A 20,533-nucleotide genomic window follows, 5' to 3' on the forward strand; every position below is an offset into this window, starting at 1 on the left:
CTCCCTCAGATTGCTTAGATTAGACTGTGTGCCTAATTTTAGGTAATAATTGCTAAATTTTCTGGAAACTTCAGGAACATATAGTCTTGGTACATTTTAGAATTATCCTAAAATCAAGTGAGAAAGGGAATGGAGGACACTAAGATGTTTTGATCACTTTCTGTGTGCCAGAAACTTCATTGATAATTGATATTTTATCCCTTTTTATCTTTACATTTATTCATTAATTGTTGGCGATCATTAATCATTGAGGATCTATCATGTTAGGTGCTGAGAATACAGAAGTGAACCAGACAGCTTCCTTGGTGAAGCTTGCAATCTAGCTGTTTGTTGATTGAAACATAAAAAACAGCTGGGAGACAAGTTATTTAGAAAAAAAAAAAACAGAATTTACTGATGACCAAGTGGGGAATAAATTGAGAGTGCATAACTAGAGAATCTAACCTCAACCAGCAGTTTAGGGAAGTCTTTCCTGAGGAGTTAAAGATTACACAGACCTGCTGTATGAAGTTGGATTGACCAGGTGAAGATGGTCAAAAGGACTTTATGCCCAGGGGACCACATGCAGGGAGGTGCAGATACGAAAGAGACTAATGTATCGTCATGAAATGGCAGTGCATAGAGTACGAAGACCAAAGGGCGTCAAGGAGAGAATGGCGGCTGATGGGACTAAAGAGAGGGCCAGTGACTGCGGTAGACTTTGGAGGCCATGTTCAGGAGTGGGGATGGAGGCTTTAACCCAAGCGTGAAGAGAAAACACTGAAGGATTTAATTAGAAGAGAGCGCCATCTTTAGAGTGTTGTTACTGCTGTCATTGTTTTCATTGTTGCTAGGCTGGTCTAGCTACAGAAAGGAAAATAAATTGAAAGGAAGCAGAATGGAGGGTGTGTTTGGAGGGCCGTAGTTCAATAGATGAATGAGCAATGGTGATGGCTTGGACAAAGGGGACACCAGTGCAGACAGAGACAAGTAAGAGATAAGAGGTAGAATTGACAGGAGTTGGTGGCCTAATGAATGTGGTGATGGAGGCAGAGGGGAGGGTCTAGGATGACTCTGATGGCCCTTACAGACATGGGACATGTAACAGGGGAACAAGTTTGGGAGAGAAAGTAATGGGATCAGTTGGGAAGTACTGAGAGTAAGATGTCGAAGAGACTTGCCTGGGAATCAATTGTATCCTTGCCTCTGGATATCGAGAAAATGGGCTGCCTTGAAGTTGTGTGTAGGTTTGGGCCTCAATGGCACATAGATAATAGTTGAACATATGAGAGTAGGTAGATGACTTCATATAAGGAGAGTATGTGAAATGAGGAAAGATAAGGACCTAAGACATAGGCCTCAAGATTAGCAACTTTTTTTTAAAGATTTTATTTATTTATTTTTAGAGAGAAGGGAAGGGAGGGAGAAAGAAAGGGAGTGAAACATCAATATGTGGTTGCCTCTCATACTGGAGACCTGGCCCAACCCAGGCATGTGCCCTGACTGGGAATCGAACTGGCGACCCTTTGGTTTGCAGGCCGGAGCTCAGTCCACTGAGCCACACCAACCAGGGCAAGATACCAACTTTTAAGGGACAAGTAAACGAGGAATAGCTGGCAAAGATAACTATTCTGAGTTCTATCTTATAGATGACAGAATGAAAACTAAGATAATTTAATTAATTTAGTTGATTAATGGGAAAGTCAGAATTCAGACTCAAATCTTTCCACCTTCAAAATCTACCTTCTGAATACTTCAGGTTTATGATGCAAGAATAATTTATTGAAGTATGTTTCCCCAAACTAGGCCTTCTTTTAAGCATTTTACATACATAATTTACTAATTTTCCGAGCAATGCACCTGCAAGCTAAGTATCATTGTTATTCCTCTCATGTAGATGAGGGAACGGAGACGTAGAGAGGCTAACTAAGTTCCCCAAAGTTACACTCACATACATGAATGCAAACTCATTTCTTCCCCTTGCCCAACTGCGGTTTCATCATCGACCGTGCTGGGTAAGGCGGTGGTTCTCAAACTCGAGCACTCATCAGAATCACCCCGAGGGTTTCTTAAAACACAGGCCGCTGGGCAGCACCTACCGAGGTTCTGATTCTGCAGGTGGGTGGGGTCCAACAATTTGCATTTTTAACTTGTCCCAGCAACCTGCCACAATGATATGCTGCCATCAGTGTTTTGATTTGTAAAATAATCATCAGATTGAAATTAGTTAATTCCTGCTACATCATTAACATTCAAAGATAGCATATGAAAATGCATACTATAAAAATTCATTAGAAGATATTTTTATTTACCTAACCCCAAATCTTTAAAACAGAATCTACTTGTAATCCCTGCCATAGACTTCAAGCTACATTGAAATTCTTCCAGACATAAATTCTACCCAACAAGCCCTTCACAACATTAAGTATACTTATTAACATTACGTATACATGCATTGATGCATATACACAAACGTGGATATACATATATATTGAGTTCAGTTAAGCCTCAATGTTCCCTAACTTGATCGTGGATTTATTTCCCTAATTTAAAATAACACTCAAGCTATTTAATACAAAGGTATTCTCGCTCTCTCTGCCGTACTCCAGGTTGCCCACCTTAACCCCAGCCAAATGACATCTTTTCACCAGGGCTGTTCTCTGATGCTCCTTTGACATTTCAGATTGGAAACCATTTCACTTATTTAAAGGGCCACAATTACTCTTGCATTACACTCTGCGAGCATATTAACCACAATCCAATTTTTTTTTTATTTTAGAAAAAAAAAAAAATCACCTAATTCCTTCCCTAAGCCCCCTTCAGGCTGTTGCAGGTACTTCCCTGTGTGTGCCCTGTAGGTGAGCTTTTGTGTAGATTCTGTTTTCTGTCTAAACGTAGAAGATTCAGTTTGGTTACTGACTCATAGTGACCCAGTGACAAGTTACGAGAGGAATGGGGCAGTGACAGTGAGTTTCATAAACCACTAAAAATCTATACAATTAGTGTTCTACCTCTGAATTAGAGTCAAAATCAAGTTGAAAGTTGGCACAAGTAGCAGGTAAGAAGATGCCGGTTACGTCCACAACCCAGGTCCCTGTATTTGCTTGTCAAGGTGCTGCACTTAAAAAAGAATAATAATTCTTTTTAAAGAATTATTAAAGAATTATTTTCTTTTTAAAGAAAAAGAAAAGCCAACGAAGACCAAGAGCTCCTTCCAGAACACAATGCCATAGGTACAGTAGTAAAAATCCTGCTGGAGTCAGATGAGATGTGACTTTTTGAGGGAAGCCGGTAATTTTTACTTGATGGTGAATCGTTAAAAGTGAACCAGATGATTAAACTTAATGGAACCAGCACATTAAACTGAAATTAGTAAAAACACGCCTCCAGCAACCTACAACCTTTTATTTGTTGTTGTTTAACTTCTGCCTTTTACAGTGGCCGTGATGAATGACATCACAAAAGAAAAAATCCAATTAAAATCTAAGTGTTCAATAAACCCCTAATGTCTGCTTGTCACCACGGCTTTCACCAGCACTGATGGCTTATGTCTCCTCTTTTCCCTAAGAGAAGAGAAAAGAACCGGCCCTGGTAGGGGGGCGGGGGCCGTGCAGTCCAAGGAAAGGGGAGGAAAATAGGGGAAGAACTTCAAGAAAGCTTCTGGAGGCTTCTGCGGCCCTGCTCTCCATCAGCCACAGCCCTGCACTTGGAGGGGAATGAGGTTAAATGGTGTTATTACCATTCAACGCCTGAGGGAAGAGATGCATTTTCCCACTAGTTTTCAAATATTGATAAATCAGAATTGGGATCGGCAGAGCAATCCCTGCCCACCCACTTGGTTGGTCTCTCCGCTGCCCTTCCATATCGTCGCGGGTGTTTGTTCTATAAGTCATCGAAATGGTCTCTCCTGACAGCTAAAAATTAGTTTCTGATTACTTTCACCTGAATAAATCTTGGGACCAGATGTGGTATTCACCTACTAAGTGTGCGACAATTACATATTGAGAGTGAGGAGAGAATGGGCCAAGGGGAGTTTGTAATCTAGTGGAACACAGAATGTAATAAATCACACGAAAAAAAAAACCCAGCAATTGCCACCTGGGAGAAGAATACTGGCTTTTCATAGCAAGATTTCACCTTAGAGATACCGTGTGTTTGCAAAATTGGGTTTTCAAAGTCCTCACAACAAAGTTCTCAAAGTCAAAAAAAAGAGCAAAAAGACGCTCATTATGAAGTAAGAGTTAATAATGGTAACAGTATTTTAAATGAGGAAGGAGCTTAAATATAATATGTAAATATGTAATTTCTAAAACACATATGTGCTTTTATCACATGTTTAGGTAGCAATTACTATAGTATTTATGTATAGGCTCCACTTATATCCTCCCGACAGCCTCGTCCTGTAGCTCTTATTATCCGCATTTTACTGACCAGGAACCTGGCACAGGGCGGTTAACTGACGCTGCTGTGATCCTAGACTTGCTGAGGAAAAAGAACGGGCCAGACCTGTACTTCGGGTTCCGGATGCAGGGCCCCCACACGGTGCCAGGATGCTAACCGTGGCTGCCCTGCAGCCGGGACACAACCGGCAATGAGGTTGATTGCGTTGCTCATGAGTTAATGAAATGGCTTTTTAAGAGCTCTCTTCAGTCATTCCAATTTGATGGCAGAGAGTTAAACTTTCCCCAGTGGCTCTTTCTGTGTAATCATGGTTTCCACATGTCCTTAGCATATCGCGTTACGCAGATCACGGAGTGCCCTTGCTTTACATCTCACTGCAGTTGTCTCACTTCTAAGCAATTTCCTCCCCATGTGCATTTATCTTCCATTATTTCTGTCAAATCGCTTTCAAGGCTACTAATTGTATGAATAAAATTACCTCCCTCAAACCCTGCTATTAACCAGCGTTAGCTGTGTGGCCTTGGGCACAGCTTCCCATCTCTAAAAACCGGGAGGTTGCACCAAATCGTCCGGTAGGCCTCTTCTTGCACTCACGTTCTAATCCTGACGGGTTCACACGAGCTGTGTGATTTGGGAAACACTGGGTAAACTGGAACTTCAGTTCTCTGGACTCCCTGATGATGCAGTCAGCTAGCTCATGTCTCCCAAACTGTGTTTTTCTGAAAATATCAATACAGATCACTCCCAAAGAGGGTTCTTTACATAAGAGAGTTCGGGACAGCTAAGTCAAATTAAGTCAAGTACAAGTTTGAACTGTAGGCATTTACAGTCTTTCATGTGTTAATGGGCACTGGGTGACGCCAAGAAAGAGGCATAATATGAAGTATTTCCCAGACTTCTTGGACTACGGAACCCTTTTGCATCAGCATTTTGTATAAATGATATTCCATATGACACACTTTTAGAAAGGCAGGGTTACATTATTTTTAAAAATCCCTTTATCACTCTGGAACTCTATTTTCCACTGTGTTTCTAGACACTGCTCCGAGCACGCCATACAGCATTAATCAGGAGGGCACAGAGTTCATTTCCCTGTTGTCGCTGTTGCCATCACTGGTAACGTGGCCGATTTCTACTCAGAGCTGAAATCGGGTAGAGGTTAGCAGCCTTCCCACTGAAAGTACTTGTCTGTGTGCAGCTGAAGTCTGTCAGTGGGGTTTGAAAACAGTTCTCCTCAATAAAAAGCACTTGTTAAAAGTTTGTAAGTAGGGTTAGATTCGAAAACCTATGAGACACTGAAGACCTATGAGGTGCTGCCTAAACTTTTGCTGAAGTGGGAAAAAGGGAGCAGGGGAAATAACAGGAAGTCAACACTTTGGATGTAATCTCTGGGATAGGCAACAGGGGCTCCTCTCCAAGTGGCAATCGTCCTCTCCCACTTCGGTGGTGTCTTCACACTCTGGTAGTTCAGCCCTTCACCCGCACCCACTGGTTAGCCCTACTAGAGCCCCTGCTGGGTTACCTTCAGGAGCAGGACCCCACTCATTCCTCAGGCAGAGTATTCAGCGTTAGGCTGGCTCTACTTTGTAGAAGGTCCTTTCCCATGTTAAACTAAAATCTAAGCGTGAAATATCCTTATTTCAAGTGACCTTGTAAATTATCTCATCAGGTGCTTTTCAAGGCAAAGTCTGTAGTAGCCCTTAAGATGTTTTTTAGATGCTTCGAGTTGAATTTCATTCACTGATTCATAAATAACTACATAAGTTTCAAACCTATGTAGAAAATGGATTATAATCTCCATCATATTAGACTCAAAGAGATTTACTAGCTTCCCTAAATTCAGTATAGAGGCAGGATGTACTCAGGTCTGTCTGATTTAAAAACCAAAATCCTTTTCTCAATAATATACTGCTTCTGGAGTGTGCCTGTGTACATGAAGTGAGGGGAGAGCGTGTTAGTAGAATCTGAAAGCCATAGTGAAAATAGGTTCGTTCCAGCCAGTCCAGTATGACCTCGGGCATTTTGTGATTGCTCTGGCTTTTAGTTTTCCATCCTTCAAAATAACGATTAAATTTTGTCCCAGCTCTGTTCCAATTCTGGAAATTTCTATGATTATAAGGAATCATGTTCATTAATGAATGGGATTTTAGGATTCAAGTAATAGTGAAAGGAAAAAATGCACCCCTTAGACAGGATTGAACGAAAGCAGTCATCGTAAAAATAAACAGTTTAGGATCACATGTTTGACGTTTACTTTCTTCAATTTTTTTTTTCTACACTAGTTACATTCAGACATGGATAGAGGAGATGGATCACTTAAATATATCCTTTCAGGAGATGGAGCAGGAGATCTCTTCATTATCAATGAAAACACAGGGGATATACAGGCCACCAGGAGGCTGGACAGGGAAAAAAAACCTGTTTACTCCCTTCGAGCGCAAGCTGTAAACAGAAGGACAGGGATCCCTGTGGAGCCCGAGTCCGAATTCATCATCAAGATCCATGACATCAACGACAACGAGCCGATATTCACCAAGGAGGTCTACACCGCCACGGTTCCCGAAATGTCCGATGTCGGTGAGTGAGGCGTGGTCTCGCCCACGCGCTGTTTCTGCTCTAGTGCATCAGCCCAGTAAAGACCCCGAGTGAACTTTAAAGAGTGGAACAAACATACATGCTACATTCTAAAAGTATCTTATTTCAATCTATTTAAGTCCCTTTTGTAAGTACCTCGTGTTTCCTAATATTATTCTAGTCTCATTTTATTATTGTTTTTAAGAAAATGACATTTCCTCTAAACATGAGGGTGTGAGAAGTGGCAGTGTGAGGGAAGGAAAAGGAAAGAGCTACCGTCTCATCCCCTTCTTCCCTCGTTCTAAATTCCTGTCGTTCGTCTTGCGTGGGAAACAGCAGCCTCCTCCAGGCTCTTCTCCCACATTGGCACTAGGCTCCAAGTAAGGCTCTCCCTGGGAAAGCAAGAGCCCAGGCTCACAGTCCAGACTAAAGAGGCATGACTGCTGCTTTAAGGAAATACATTTGAAGAAGAGACTCAAAGAAAACTGTTTTTTAATCCATAAAAAACATGCAGAGTATGTCTAGGGGGAATATCCTTTACTAATTGGTGGAAATTAAGAGACTTTCATGACATAAATATGATAAATTAATATTTTGTGTGCAGCTCTACCAATTTTAAAGTTAATATGTGGGCACTTAATTTGCTCAGACTGGGAGAAGGTAAACAGAATTTCAACTAAGAAAAAGAGCCCTCTGACATCATTCTTAGCCAGATTACTACACTTCATGGGCGACAATGACAAATACTCAACTACTCACATAAGGGTTATTTTAATTCTCACTTAGTGTCAAATTCGGAAGGGCCAAATTACATAATAAAAATGTTTCTGTAACTCTGAGTCATATATCAGAGCTGTTTCAGCTCACAGTTCCAAGACTTTGAAAATATTTAATCTATGGAAACGATTGTAAAACGTAAATTTTTCTCATGACGTCATTGCTCATCTCATTACTTGAAGCTACTTTGTTTTGTTTAAAAAATCAAAGATCATCACCAGGCGAAAAGGAGCATTAGAATTCTTTTAAGAGGAAGATTTGTTAGGAACAATATTTCTCCAATGGGTGGTAAAAGACAGGAAGAATTAATAGTAATAGTCTGGTCATCAGCACCACCCCGGGCAACCGTAGCAGATGTGCAAGTTGTTACCATACAACTATCAAGGGTGCCATTGACTTGTTAAGCCATTGTAGAATTAAATATGTCATGCAAATATTTGGGGGTAGCCGACAGAAACACGTTTTGAGAAAGGGAAGCCTTTTTCTGACTTGCACACAGGCACGGTTATCTCGATATGCATTACTATCATAAACGAATATGTCATTATTCTAATAAAAAAGCATCTTAAGGAAATTACATAAAGAAACAGCAGCAGGGTGGTATAAATGAACTTTGCTGTCAAACAGTCCTGCGTTTGAAGTTATCTCTACGAATAAGCAGCAGCGTGGCATTGGGTAAATGACGTGATTTCCCTGGTCCTCCAGTTCCTTATCTGTAAAAAATAAATAATAAATGTCAACTTCTAAGCATTACCATGAAGACAAGAGAAGAAAACAAGAGCAGAGCCCCCAGTACAATATCCAGCAACTAACAGGTGCTCAAAACTTCCAGACGATCATATCCTAAAAGGGATTAAATCGTGTATTGATGTCAAATAAGAACATGTTTGTTGACTTCTACTATTAGCTTTTACTCTAAAGTCATGTGATATTCTCATTCTCCCCAAGTCCCTCACTAAATTAAAAGGATTCATGCTCTATCTCATGCACCACCGTGCTACCTCCAGAGCATCCCACCTTAACACAGCGCAACATATTGATATTTGTTCAATAAGTCTATTGGTTAGAGATTACAACAGCAATGTAAAAATTCTAGTATTCTCTAAATGTAACTTCCCTGCCCTGTTCATAGATGGGAAAACCTTGGCAGTATGCTTACTATTTATTTAATAAGAATACCAAAAGTCAGCCATAAAATAATCTTAATCAGAGGATCTTACCCTTTTGGGAAGTCACAGACCCCTTTGAAAATCAGATAAAATCTATGAATCTTCTCTGCAATGAAATATACATGCAAGCATATACCTAAAAATTTGCATGGAATTTTATGGGAGTTTAGGATACTTCAAAAGTTATTAGGTGACTTAGGTCTGTAAAATAAGAGTACTGATATAAAACATCATAGTTTTCTTTACACATTTAATTGCAATCATTTTTGGGTACTATAGGTTCCAGATGTGTATCCTCTGCTATTTCAATTAATTCTTTACTTAATCCCAAACTACGCCTTTTAAGGTGCAAGGACTTTCAATCTCAGAATTATCAGGTACATTGATCACTAAGGATGCTTTTGTTTGCCAGTAACAGAAAACCCAGTTCAAACGAGTTTAAACAATAGAAGGGCTTATTTGTCACATTACTTAAGTCCGGAAATGAAGTGGACTTTAGATGTGGTTTGATTGGGATTCTAGCTATCTCCTCCTTAACTCCCTGACCTATTCAGCTTTGTTCTCAGGCTGCCATCTCCACGGTCACTAAGTAGCTGCTGCATTTGCAGGCTCCTCCTCAGCACATTACAGTCCAGGAGAAGGAGCACCTATGACACAGAATCTCCAGCAAAATCATGAGTGGCCCCCTGATTGGACAACCCCTGAACTAATCCCTCGGAACAAAGTAATGCAGGATTCAGATTGACTTGGGCTTGGAGAACTTAAAAGAAGCACCGTGGCAAGAATCCAATTAAATCCCACCCTTAGAGATGGATGGAAACCAGTTCCAACCAACATCATGATCCCTCCCATGCTTCCCTTTAACATAATCTTTGCAGTATTTATAAATGGTGTTCGCCTTCCTTCAAAGCAGCAATCCAAGGCTCTTCAACCTAGCATAACATTGACCTTTCCCACTCCCATGCCATGACAGTTTCATACAAAAATAAAATCGTGCTTTCTCCTTATGTGTGCTTATCTAGGATCTGTAATGGATCCTTAACATATCTGCAATTCACGTCCCGTCACTGCAGGTACATTTGTTGTCCAAGTCAATGCAACTGATGCTGACGATCCGACCTACGGGAACAGCGCGAAGGTTGTCTACAGCATCCTGCAGGGGCAGCCCTACTTTTCGGTTGAATCAGAAACAGGTTGGAATTCCTTTTTGGTCTTATTTTTATAGTCTGTAATTGGCATGTTCAGCTGAGCTAGCATAGTTTTTAATAAAAACAATCAATGCGATTGAATTTTTTAGATTTTTCTGCTAAATACCAGTGATATATTTATAAACATAATATCCAGATCATTTTAATCAAGAAATTTGACAATGGATCTTTCACCATTTTTATATATGATATATTCAGAAAAATTATACATTGCTTTATTTTTTCCTTCCAACTTGGGATAAAGCTAGAAGACCAATCCTTCTCATGGCCATTTTGGCTGTTTACAACTATTCCAATTCTTCTTTTTCTAGTTATTTGATAGGTTTGCATTTCTCTGCCACACTCTGAAGCTACCTGTAGCCATATGACTTATCTGGGCCAATGAAATGTGGCAGTGATGTGAGTTATTGCCAAGTGGAATTTTCAGACCTGGTATACAACCCACCACATTCCCTCCCCTGGGCCCCCGTGGTCCTGGTGGGGAACCAATGCTGAGATGCATCTCCAGCCCAGAACTCAGAGTGTTGTGATAAGTATAGTGTCCTGCCAGCGTGGCCAGAGCATGAGGAACAATAAACTTGAATTTTATGAAGCCACTGAGACTGGACATTGTTTGTCATTGCCCATCGTCGGTCCTATCCAGACTGAGCCAGTTCTAATAAAGTGGATTGCCTTAATGGAATCCTTTTTTTCAGCATCCCATTTTTCTGACCTTTCTCCACAAAACAGCATATTATCTTATGATGAATTATTTTAGTAAATATCATTTGGACTGTCTATTAAATTCTACACTTACGTGTGTTATCATAATAGGAATGGAGTTCCTTTTAAACATTTTTCAAGCATCCATTATTCTTAGTAGAAACCAAAAGCTTCTTAGGTGACTATGTTTACTTAGAAATTGATGTGTTAAAAGGGGCAATAAACTTGGAAAGAAGCCCAAGGAGAAAGAAAATGTTGAATTTAAAAACAATGAGGATGAAAAAATGAGAATTATTCAAGTTAAAGAACAAAAGGCTAAGGTATTTCAATAAACACTGTTATTTGGAGAACAGAAAGCAGCTACACTTTCACCGAAGCCAGGACTGTAGGAATAAATCTGACCTCTTGTCTGAGGTATTCTCATTAAAAAATTTTTTAGAAAAAGGTATTTTCAGCTTCATAGTGGTTCAGCATTGGAATGTGCTACGAGAGAGGGTTATAAAGCCTTCTCCAGTGATTTTTAAAAGAATGTTGTTATGTAAGCACAAAGCCTACCTAGAGATTAGGCAAACTTTCAGAAGTTCTTCCACCTCATTATTTTATAACTACCTAACAACAAAGGTAAACTTCACCTAACTTAAGAATGTTGGTCCCTGCTGGGACCAGTTGAACTAATGTTCACATCAGCTTTGGGAAAACTTAAATTCTCTTGGATCATACAAGATGATGATTTTGAAAGAACGGATGCTGTGTTTTTTTAAAACCATAGTTTCGTGGTTTAGAAAAATCCCCAGAACATTCGTTATGGTGGGCACATTTGCTGAGCAATTAGCCAGCCATAAAGTGAAACCCGCGTCAGTTCATGTACCTGGCTTTGTAACAATTTCCTCAGAATATACCCAAATACATCGAGCAGCTTCAGCAGTTTGCGGTTGTGCTACATGCCGGGTTACATTTTTTCTGCGTCGTCTCATAGCACTTGATATTTACACTACTTAACAGTCTCTACTGTAGGGTTTGACTTATTCTCCTTGTATTGTGGGTGCTTTCTGTTTTAATTGTAATGTTATATTTAACCCAGCCTACTCCAATCTCCCCATGTGCTTTTAGTTTCCTTCAGCATCAAGGTTACAACAACCATTTTCATGTCACCCATGACATGAGTGTAGCGTTATGCACGTGGTGGGTGATAATCTGTGTTTGCATAAACAAGTGGTCCCAGAAAATACTTCTCATAGATTCCTTTCCACTCCTGAATTTCCTATCCGTAGGTATTATCAAGACAGCTTTGATCAACATGGATCGAGAGAACAGGGAGCAGTACCAAGTGGTGATTCAAGCCAAGGACATGGGCGGCCAGATGGGGGGGCTCTCTGGGACCACCACGGTGAACATCACGCTGACGGACGTCAACGACAACCCGCCCCGCTTCCCCCAGAGTAGGAGCATTTCGTTGACAACTTTCCTCTGTGCACTTCTGTAAAATTCTAAATTGAAGAGTGATGTTTATTTTTTATTATTGCTATTAATTGTCAAAATTAATGAACTTAGTGAGAACCGGCACTGTTATTAAGAATGAGTTGACAATGCTTTCACTCAGTAGATGTGAACATTTATGTTCCTAAATCGGTAATTAGCTGAGCGATTTCTGATATGGCTGTCATTGTAAAAGCAACATCATTGTTTTGTTTTTCCTTATTAAAAAGAAAACCACAAACATAAATTTGCTTATGCAGAGCATATGTATATGAGCAGGCTGCTATTTGTTAGGAAACATTTGACTTTACTTTTTGTGAATTTAATCAACCATGTAATCTCTTTTAAATCCTCACGAAGCTTTGTAAGAGGAGGATTTATCATTTTACTGTTTCTAAAAATACATTTGTGCAAATCACTATGTACTTAATCTATTTGTTCTCATACATAGTTTTCTACATTATGGTTAATTGAGATCCCGAAAGCCACCTCCAAAATCATTAGCTCTCATGATTACGTAGGAAGGAAGAAGAAGGAAAACACATCCATAAATGCCCACTCGGCATCACGCAGTGCACTAGACCCTTTCACACAGAGCACCTCAGGTGGGCACTGGTTTTAACGTAATTTTGCTTCCAGAGACAAAATTCCTTTCTGGCCATGGTCTCCTAAGAAACTACTTGATTCCTGTCTTCCAGGAGAAACTAGCTGCCCATTACTAAATAGAAAACCGACGTACTCAATCATGGCATATTTTTAAAGCCAGTCAGCTAATCTGGGCTTCTTTTGTAATGAAGATACACATGGATCAACAGAAAATCGTTTTATTTTCTTTATTTTTTTAATTAATCAATCACAGTTAACTAAATGCAAAAATAGACTAACTAATTTTTGATTTAATAAGTAGGAGAAAAATTTCAGGAGCCTTAAAAGATCCCCCAGAGGCCTAAACTAAAAATATCAGGGTCACCAACACTTACCCCCAAACCTCCTTTTCCATATGGAAATGCCCTGGGGAAGGAGAAGAAAAGGGTTGAGGGCACCTAGATCCACAGGCAGCTTACCTAACTCTGCTCTCTGCTTGGACAGCCCGCGATCACCAGCAGATAACATACGAAGGCGAGGGAGGAGAGAGTAGAGAAAGGGGTAGGAGGCCTCCCAAGTGGAAGTTGAATACACCGGAGAAAAACATGGCCAGTTATCATTTTAGCAAGGATGCACCCAATACTCACTGGAGTAATATTACTGAAGGACAATATTCTAGTGGTGTCATAGTTCAAATCTTTTTTCCAAAATAATTTGCATGAATTGTTGGCAAAATGTATTGGATGAGAGAAGAGTAACTTTTACTTTTTTTCTTTTCTTTTGGCCCTTCGTACATGCTGGCCTCGCAGATCTAAACCGAAACTCACATGTAGTCTGACACCAGTTTTACAGCATGAGAACATGAGCAAAGTGTCTGTCTATGAAAAATAGGCTTTATAATTAGGAATATAAATTCAAGAATGGGAAAAATCTATGCATAAAAACTAATAATAAAACTTAGAAGAAAAAATAATCAAAAGAAAAAATTTAAGGGCTTTATCTCTCAGTGTATTTCCCCATCCTCCTGACTGTGACTAGGCCAGCTCCATGTTTGAGTGAGTGCCTGCTAGGGTACATTCTCTAAATTGCTGTAATTTATTTTCACCTTCAGTTATTATTAGCAATGACAGAAAGAACTCTTTTAAAATAATACCTAGTAATTGGCTTCAAGTCACAGTTCAGGTTAAATTCTTTTCCATCCTTTCTGCTAGATTACATTAGCAGGAGGCTTTGAAACCTGCACCCTCCCCGAACAATTCAGTCTTTCTCACAATCATACCATAAACTTGGAAGCCGATTTACAGGACAAGAAAAGTGTTCACCATTTGCAAAGAGACAGGTATGAGATAAAAGAAATATTCTTAGCAATCATGAAAGTATAGATGAAAGGAGAACAGGGCACCACTAATTATTTTAAAGGAGGCACAAATCTGCCTGCATCCATGGTGATGTCTGAAAGAACTGCTAGAAAATGGGTTTTGTTTCTATTATGATAGAGTATACTTACTCCGTGTTTGACTTACATCTTTCTGGTGATTAATAGGTACATACCAGTTTAACACCCCTGAATCTTCTCCACCGGGCACGCCAATCGGCAGCATCAAAGCCAGCGATGCCGACGTGGGAGAAAATGCTGCCATTGAGTACAGCATCACAGAGGGAGAGGGGCTGGACATGTTCGATGTCATCACTGACCAGGAAACCCAGGAAGGGATCATAACTGTCAAAAAGGTAATGCCGCCCTGGCCAGTGTGGCTCGGTGGATTGAGTGCCGGCCTATGAACCAAAGGGTCACTGGTTCAATTCCCAATCAGGGCACATGCCTGGGTTGCAGGCCAGCTCCCCAGCTGGGGGCACGTGAGAGGCAACCACACATTGATATCTCTCTTCCTCTCTTTCTCCCTCCCTTTCTGTCTCTCTAAAAATAAACAAATAAAATACTTTTTAAAGGTAATGCCATTGGTTAAATACTGTACAAATGAATGCCTTTATGTTTCTCTGCTCCCCAGGTAACTGAGAGCAATTACATCTCATATGACCATTCCTCTAGATTTTCATTTACTAATTAGTTTTTTAAAACATCATAAATAATATAAACAAATGGTACACATAAATTATATAAAATAAGTATAAATTAAATGATGAAACAGTTCCAGACAGTGTTCTACTTACTAGAGGTTTAATGGTTGATTCAATAGGATGGTCTTTGTTTTCCTGGAACTTCTAATGTAGGAAGAAGAGACACAAGGAAGCAAATAAACAAACATGTGTAACTATGAATTTTGATACATGCTTTGAAGAAAAAGACTAAGACACACAGTGATAACAAGGACCTTAACTAGAAAGATGACACAAAGACCACAAAAATAAATTAACACAAATTTCCTACGAGCTCTCTAGCTGCTTTCTGGAACACAAGAATAAATCTTCTATATTCTAAATTCCTATTTGTCCCTGATGTACTTATTCACTATTTGTCCCCCACATTGTCTAGCACCACAGAGCACTCTACAAAAGTGTGGCCAACATTAAAAACCAATCAACTGTTTGCTTCAAAGCTACAAATAATATGACTTTATTATTAATATTAATGATATTAATATTTTATCTTTATCAATATTTTCTCTTTCCTTTAACACACTGTGTGGTATATATTTGCTGGTATATGTACATATAGAGAAACAAAAATAACAAGACAATGTTTTCCTCTTCAGCTTTGAATTACAGGTCTTAGTAACTGGAAACACAATAAAACATGTTTAAGTGACACTCAGACCAATGTTTTACACTATAACATAATTAGGGAGCCCATTAGTGTGCATTAACCTTTTTAATTTTTCTGGTGCCTTATCAGATTCAAACGGAAATTTCGCCAAGCCGACTAAATCACATTCACGCACGTCTTGATTAATTGTGTTTCTAGGGGCCTTGTCATATTATTGTCTAAACCTGAAAGTCAGCAATAAGCACGTGGGTTCACTGTGTCTCCAGAAGCAAAGACACTTTTCCTAAAGACCTCTGACAACAATGATCATTACTTTCTTTGGCAAGTAATTAGCCCAATGCCCTTATCAAGATAACACTTAGAATATTGTATCACCTCATGAAAAAAAAAAAAAAAACCCACCATTTTTAATCTATTTTATCTGAAGGAGGAATAAGGAATCATGATACAAGCCTATAGTTCTCAACTCTGGCTGCACATGAAAATCACTTGGGGAGGCGTTTACAAGTATACATTCCTATTCGCCCCTCCCCCAGGCATTTTGGTTTAATGATCCCGGGCGGGGCCCGGATATTGGCAAACTTTAAACACTCATCTGGTGTTCAGTTAAAGCCAGCTGTGACAGCATCTGACTAGAATAACCTACCACGTATTTGCCAACTTGCCCCTGGTATGGCTCCCTCGAGTCCCACGGAAGGATTGGTTTTAAAGGGCGTTTCACGTGCTCCTGCTTCCAGGTCCCCATTCCTGACCATCACTCGCGGCACCCCTGCACGCACTTTCAGAGCAACGGCAGCCCCGCTTTCCTCAGGACCGGGCGCCACCTGAACTGCCCCCCCTTCACCCTACGTCCCGCTGCGTGGTTCTGTCACTGAGCACTCAGTCCTCTTCATTTGTCAGTGCTTTGCTCTAAAAATAGTTTATGCCTTGGCTGTTTTAAACATGTCACTTCTCCCTTACCCCCCCTCCCAAGCTCTTGGACTTTGAAAAGAAGAAAGTGTATACCCTCAAAGTGGAAGCCTCCAACCCTCACGTTGAACCCCGCTTTCTCCACCTGGGGCCATTCAAGGATTCAGCCACGGTGAGGATTATGGTGGAAGATGTAGATGAGCCCCCCGTCTTCAGCAAACTGGCCTATGTCCTACAAATAAGAGAAGATGCTCAGATAAACACAACAATAGGCTCGGTCACAGCCCAAGACCCAGATGCTGCCCGGAACCCTATCAAGTAAGTGTACTCCTGCAACACCCTCTTTCACATGTTTCAGTCGATTTTTATTCAAGTATCTGTCTGTCTGCTCTCCGTTTTATCCAACAGCAGTAGCTTCCTGAAAAACTACTCTAAACAACACCCTTTTACCTATTTGCTCAACATAAATATTATTTTAGCAGTGGCATAAACTTTAACAACAAAGAAGTAAGACAAGGAAATGCCCCTGAATGGCCCAGGTTTTTGTCTCTGTTTTTTTAAGGTTGTAAATTTGGTCAAGAGTGGCGTGGAGAAAGTATGTGGCAGTCTGTTTTTCAAGTGTAGAAGACCTAGTGTGTAACCCTGAGAGGCAGAATTATGCTCCATTTGGATGCGTAATTTCTTTCTTTTGCAGATGTGGATAAAACTGAGAACCATTTCATAATACATGTCTGTGAAATCCTGGGGAAGTTAATAGAGCTGAATCCAATTTATACTATGTAAGCAAGCTCTGTAGTCCCTGTACCTTCCTCGCACCTTAGTTGTAAATCATGTTGCAAGAAAAGCCTCATTGCTCTCTGAGATGCAGATGCTTCAGGATTCTATCTAGCATCTTATCGGGAAAGCGCGGAAGTAAAGCAACCTCCAGCCTTTAGCCGGTAGCGTAGTTGACTAGATGAGAAAGGCACTACACCAGAATATCATGGTGTAATCGATTCCCCATGAAGCAAGCAAGCCGCAGGCTGAGAAGCTAGAGGAACTCTTGCCAGTGAGTCCCCAAATACATTCGACTCAGGGAACCTGCCACATGCCAGCCTCGTTCAAGGCATCGGGGAGACAAGAGAGAACAATACCAAGACATGGTCCCATGGAGCTTGCGTTCTCATTGGAGCAGATAGAAATAAGCAACCTATAAATATTGTAATATGTCCAGTAAAGATAAGTTGTGAGCAGTAAAATAAGACAATAAGGAAGTAACAGTTCCATGGGGAACTAGTTTAGATAGTGTGGTCAGGTTTGGCCTTGGTAGGAAATAATTTGAGTAAATATTTGAATGAAATGAAAGGAGGAACCATGCTGCTATCTAGGGAAAGAATATTCCAAGAAGATGGAAAAGCAAGATAAAAGTCTGCTTGCTTGGCATGCAGAAGCAGTAACAAGGGGCCATATGGAGGTAGAAGAGCGTGGCAGGGAAGGACTGAGGCTACAGGAAGGTTTGATGGCTGGTGACGGTGACATTCCTCCTGGGGTCTTAGGCGCTGGTAAAGCCTGGGCTTTATTCCAGTGGAGGTAAGAAGCCACTGGAGAGCTTTGGGCAGAAGCGCTACATGACCCAAATCTCCTTTCCAAGAGGACCACACTGGCTGTGCACTGAAGAACACGTGGCAGATGAGAACGTGAGGCTCTGACGCCCTCGTTTTCTAACTTTCTAGCCATTGGGCTCTTTGTTCCAACGACCCCCAGGGCAAGTCCCGTACCTGAGACACACAAGAAAAGCCTGCCTTGCACTCTGAGAATAACTGTAAATCCTTGGGGAGGTGGACTCTGTTGTTCTGGCATCCATGGGAATATCTAGACTCCTCGTTATGGTTGGCCCAAAGCAGCCGCATGGGAGCCCCACGCACCAAGTACGTCAGTATTATTAACAAGGGAAATGAATGAGGGCCTTCGCTTGCATGACACAAATAATATGAAGTGCTTTTATAACTATCCTGCCATTTGGAATTTGTTTTAACTGTGCGAGTAAAAGTCTTAGCAAGTCAACATCAAGACTAATTTAAAAGTGTTAATGCTGGAAGTTTACAAATACAAGCATCTGATTCCCTCCTTGATGGGTCAACATGTTTTTAATTGAAAGAGATAAAATCTTCTGGAAATTTAGGCTGCATTTTTATGTCTACTTTGCTTTTTATTCCAAATATCATTTTTACCCACTGCATTACATAATGTTTTGTGAAAATAAGTAGTTTGTCAAACTGGGTTGGCTGATAGTTAATTATGAAGTTTTTTCTGCCAGCCATTGGTATATATGGATTTGATGTATAAATACAGATTTAAGGATAGAAATATACACATAGCCATATTGGTATATAAGTACATATTCCAGTGATTCTTTCATAGGATAAAATTGGTTCCTATATTAGGAAGGTACATCCACACACAGTGTTTGGTTATTCAAGGCATACCTATCGAACAACTAGGTACTAGACAGTATGGTAAGTACATAATTAATGCTAGAGAATTCTTCCCCCAAACAGTGATATATCATTAAGCAGGCACAAACCTTTCATTCTGCTATAACATAAAATAATTTTTACCCAGGAACTACGACAAATGACCTTTGATTTCCATGAAAGAATCTTATAAAAAGTCACTATGAATACATATCATAAAAAAGTTACATGCAAACACATTTCCTTCCTAACCCACAAATCTTCCTGACTCAAGGATGCATTAGAAGACAAATTATTGAATCACAGAATACAATAAAGTTTTCGAAAGAAGGAAAAAAGAGCTACCTAGCAGAACAATCAGCTACAATCATAGTGGGATTGATTACCTTGTTCCTTATTAGTTATGATTATAACTAATGTGATCAGACAGTAAATAGCCTGGAGATAAATCGGAAATACCATGGAAAGAAAAACAACAAATAAGTAAGGCTTGCAAATGTCTTTCCTAGGCAATATTGACATTTTAGGTTTTCTATTAATTTTTAAATCTCCCAATTAAAGAAAAAAATACATATTTTGGTATGCATTTTTAAAGAAAAATAGCTATTTTTTCTTTAAAATCAAAAGCTGCCTCCAACTAAAAGTTTCTCACCCCATTTCACCCTTTACTTCAAGGCTTGATGGGATGACACGATTACTTGTCAAACTGAAAACTATGGCAAGAAGGAAAGAAACAAAAGACAAGAAAAGATAGCTGCTGTATGTAACTGTGCCAGCTGATAAAGTCAACTAGCAACAGGTCTTAAGCTGGACGTTTTTCATGGGGAAAAAATGTATTTGTAGATCATTATTAATTTGTTACAAAGTTTATGAATATTGAGATTTTCTTTCTGGTAATTAATTGTGTGCTGTAAATATTTATCATTCTCAGATTAAAAATGAAGGTGGTCAAGCAAGTTCAATGCTGTCGCCTAAATGCTTAATCAATGTTGATTCATGACATAAAAGGAAAAAACAATAGCTGTTTCATCTGTTTTAATCCCTTTGATAATAAAACATGAGGTTTATGTAAACTGAAGCAAAAACTCTAACCCAACTTGATAAATATCCATTGTGATGTTCATTCATTCTCTTTAAAATCAGACTTTCATAGCCGACAATAATTGGATATCTGTTTTATTTTGACTCCTGCTAAATGACAAAAATAGATTTTATTAAGATAAAATAGATTGTTTATTAGAATTCAGTAGTTATATTTTTTTAAATAATTAAAGAGAATATTGGACATTGTACACTCTTGCAAGTTAGTAACAAGGATTTTTTTCTTAATATTTTCATATTTTAATGACTAATTAGGTCATTTACTTAAACTATATTTCTACTGAGCCAATATTTTTAAATCACCTACTATGATACAAATTTTGAGCGTGCGACTGAAATGGGCAGTTTTTTGGCCTTAACATATCAACTGCCTTCTGAGTTTTCTCGTTAACATTCCCTCCATAAAACAGTGTACATACCTTTTCCCCTTACACAGCTATTCCAAAAACTAGTAATCAATTTGTAAAGAGGATA

General features: G+C 39.6%; 1 protein-coding gene and 1 long non-coding RNA gene across 7 annotated transcripts in view; one reads left to right on the forward strand and one right to left on the reverse strand.

Annotated features, from left to right (window-relative positions):
* The window catches only part of CDH6 (cadherin 6), a 130,478-nt gene that overhangs the window by 93,541 nt on the left and 16,404 nt on the right, over positions 1-20,533 (forward strand). For all 6 annotated transcript variants that reach the window (XM_053914050.1, XM_071219735.1, XM_045186356.2 and 3 more), the window contains 5 exons: positions 6,663-6,957; positions 9,974-10,093; positions 12,082-12,249; positions 14,415-14,602; positions 16,570-16,823. In XM_053914050.1, the coding sequence (XP_053770025.1) occupies positions 6,663-6,957; positions 9,974-10,093; positions 12,082-12,249; positions 14,415-14,602; positions 16,570-16,823 (1,025 nt within the window). The remainder of the gene's footprint in view (positions 1-6,662; positions 6,958-9,973; positions 10,094-12,081; positions 12,250-14,414; positions 14,603-16,569; positions 16,824-20,533) is intronic.
* Positions 8,305-16,409, reverse strand: LOC123478497 (uncharacterized). The gene is made up of 3 exons (XR_006653706.2): positions 16,243-16,409; positions 15,044-15,094; positions 8,305-8,444 (listed from the first exon to the last, which is right to left on the reverse strand). It is a non-coding gene; the product is annotated as an uncharacterized lncRNA (long non-coding RNA).

This window comes from Desmodus rotundus, chromosome 1, assembly GCF_022682495.2.
Source record: "Desmodus rotundus isolate HL8 chromosome 1, HLdesRot8A.1, whole genome shotgun sequence".
Taxonomy (NCBI): Eukaryota; Metazoa; Chordata; class Mammalia; order Chiroptera; family Phyllostomidae; genus Desmodus; species Desmodus rotundus.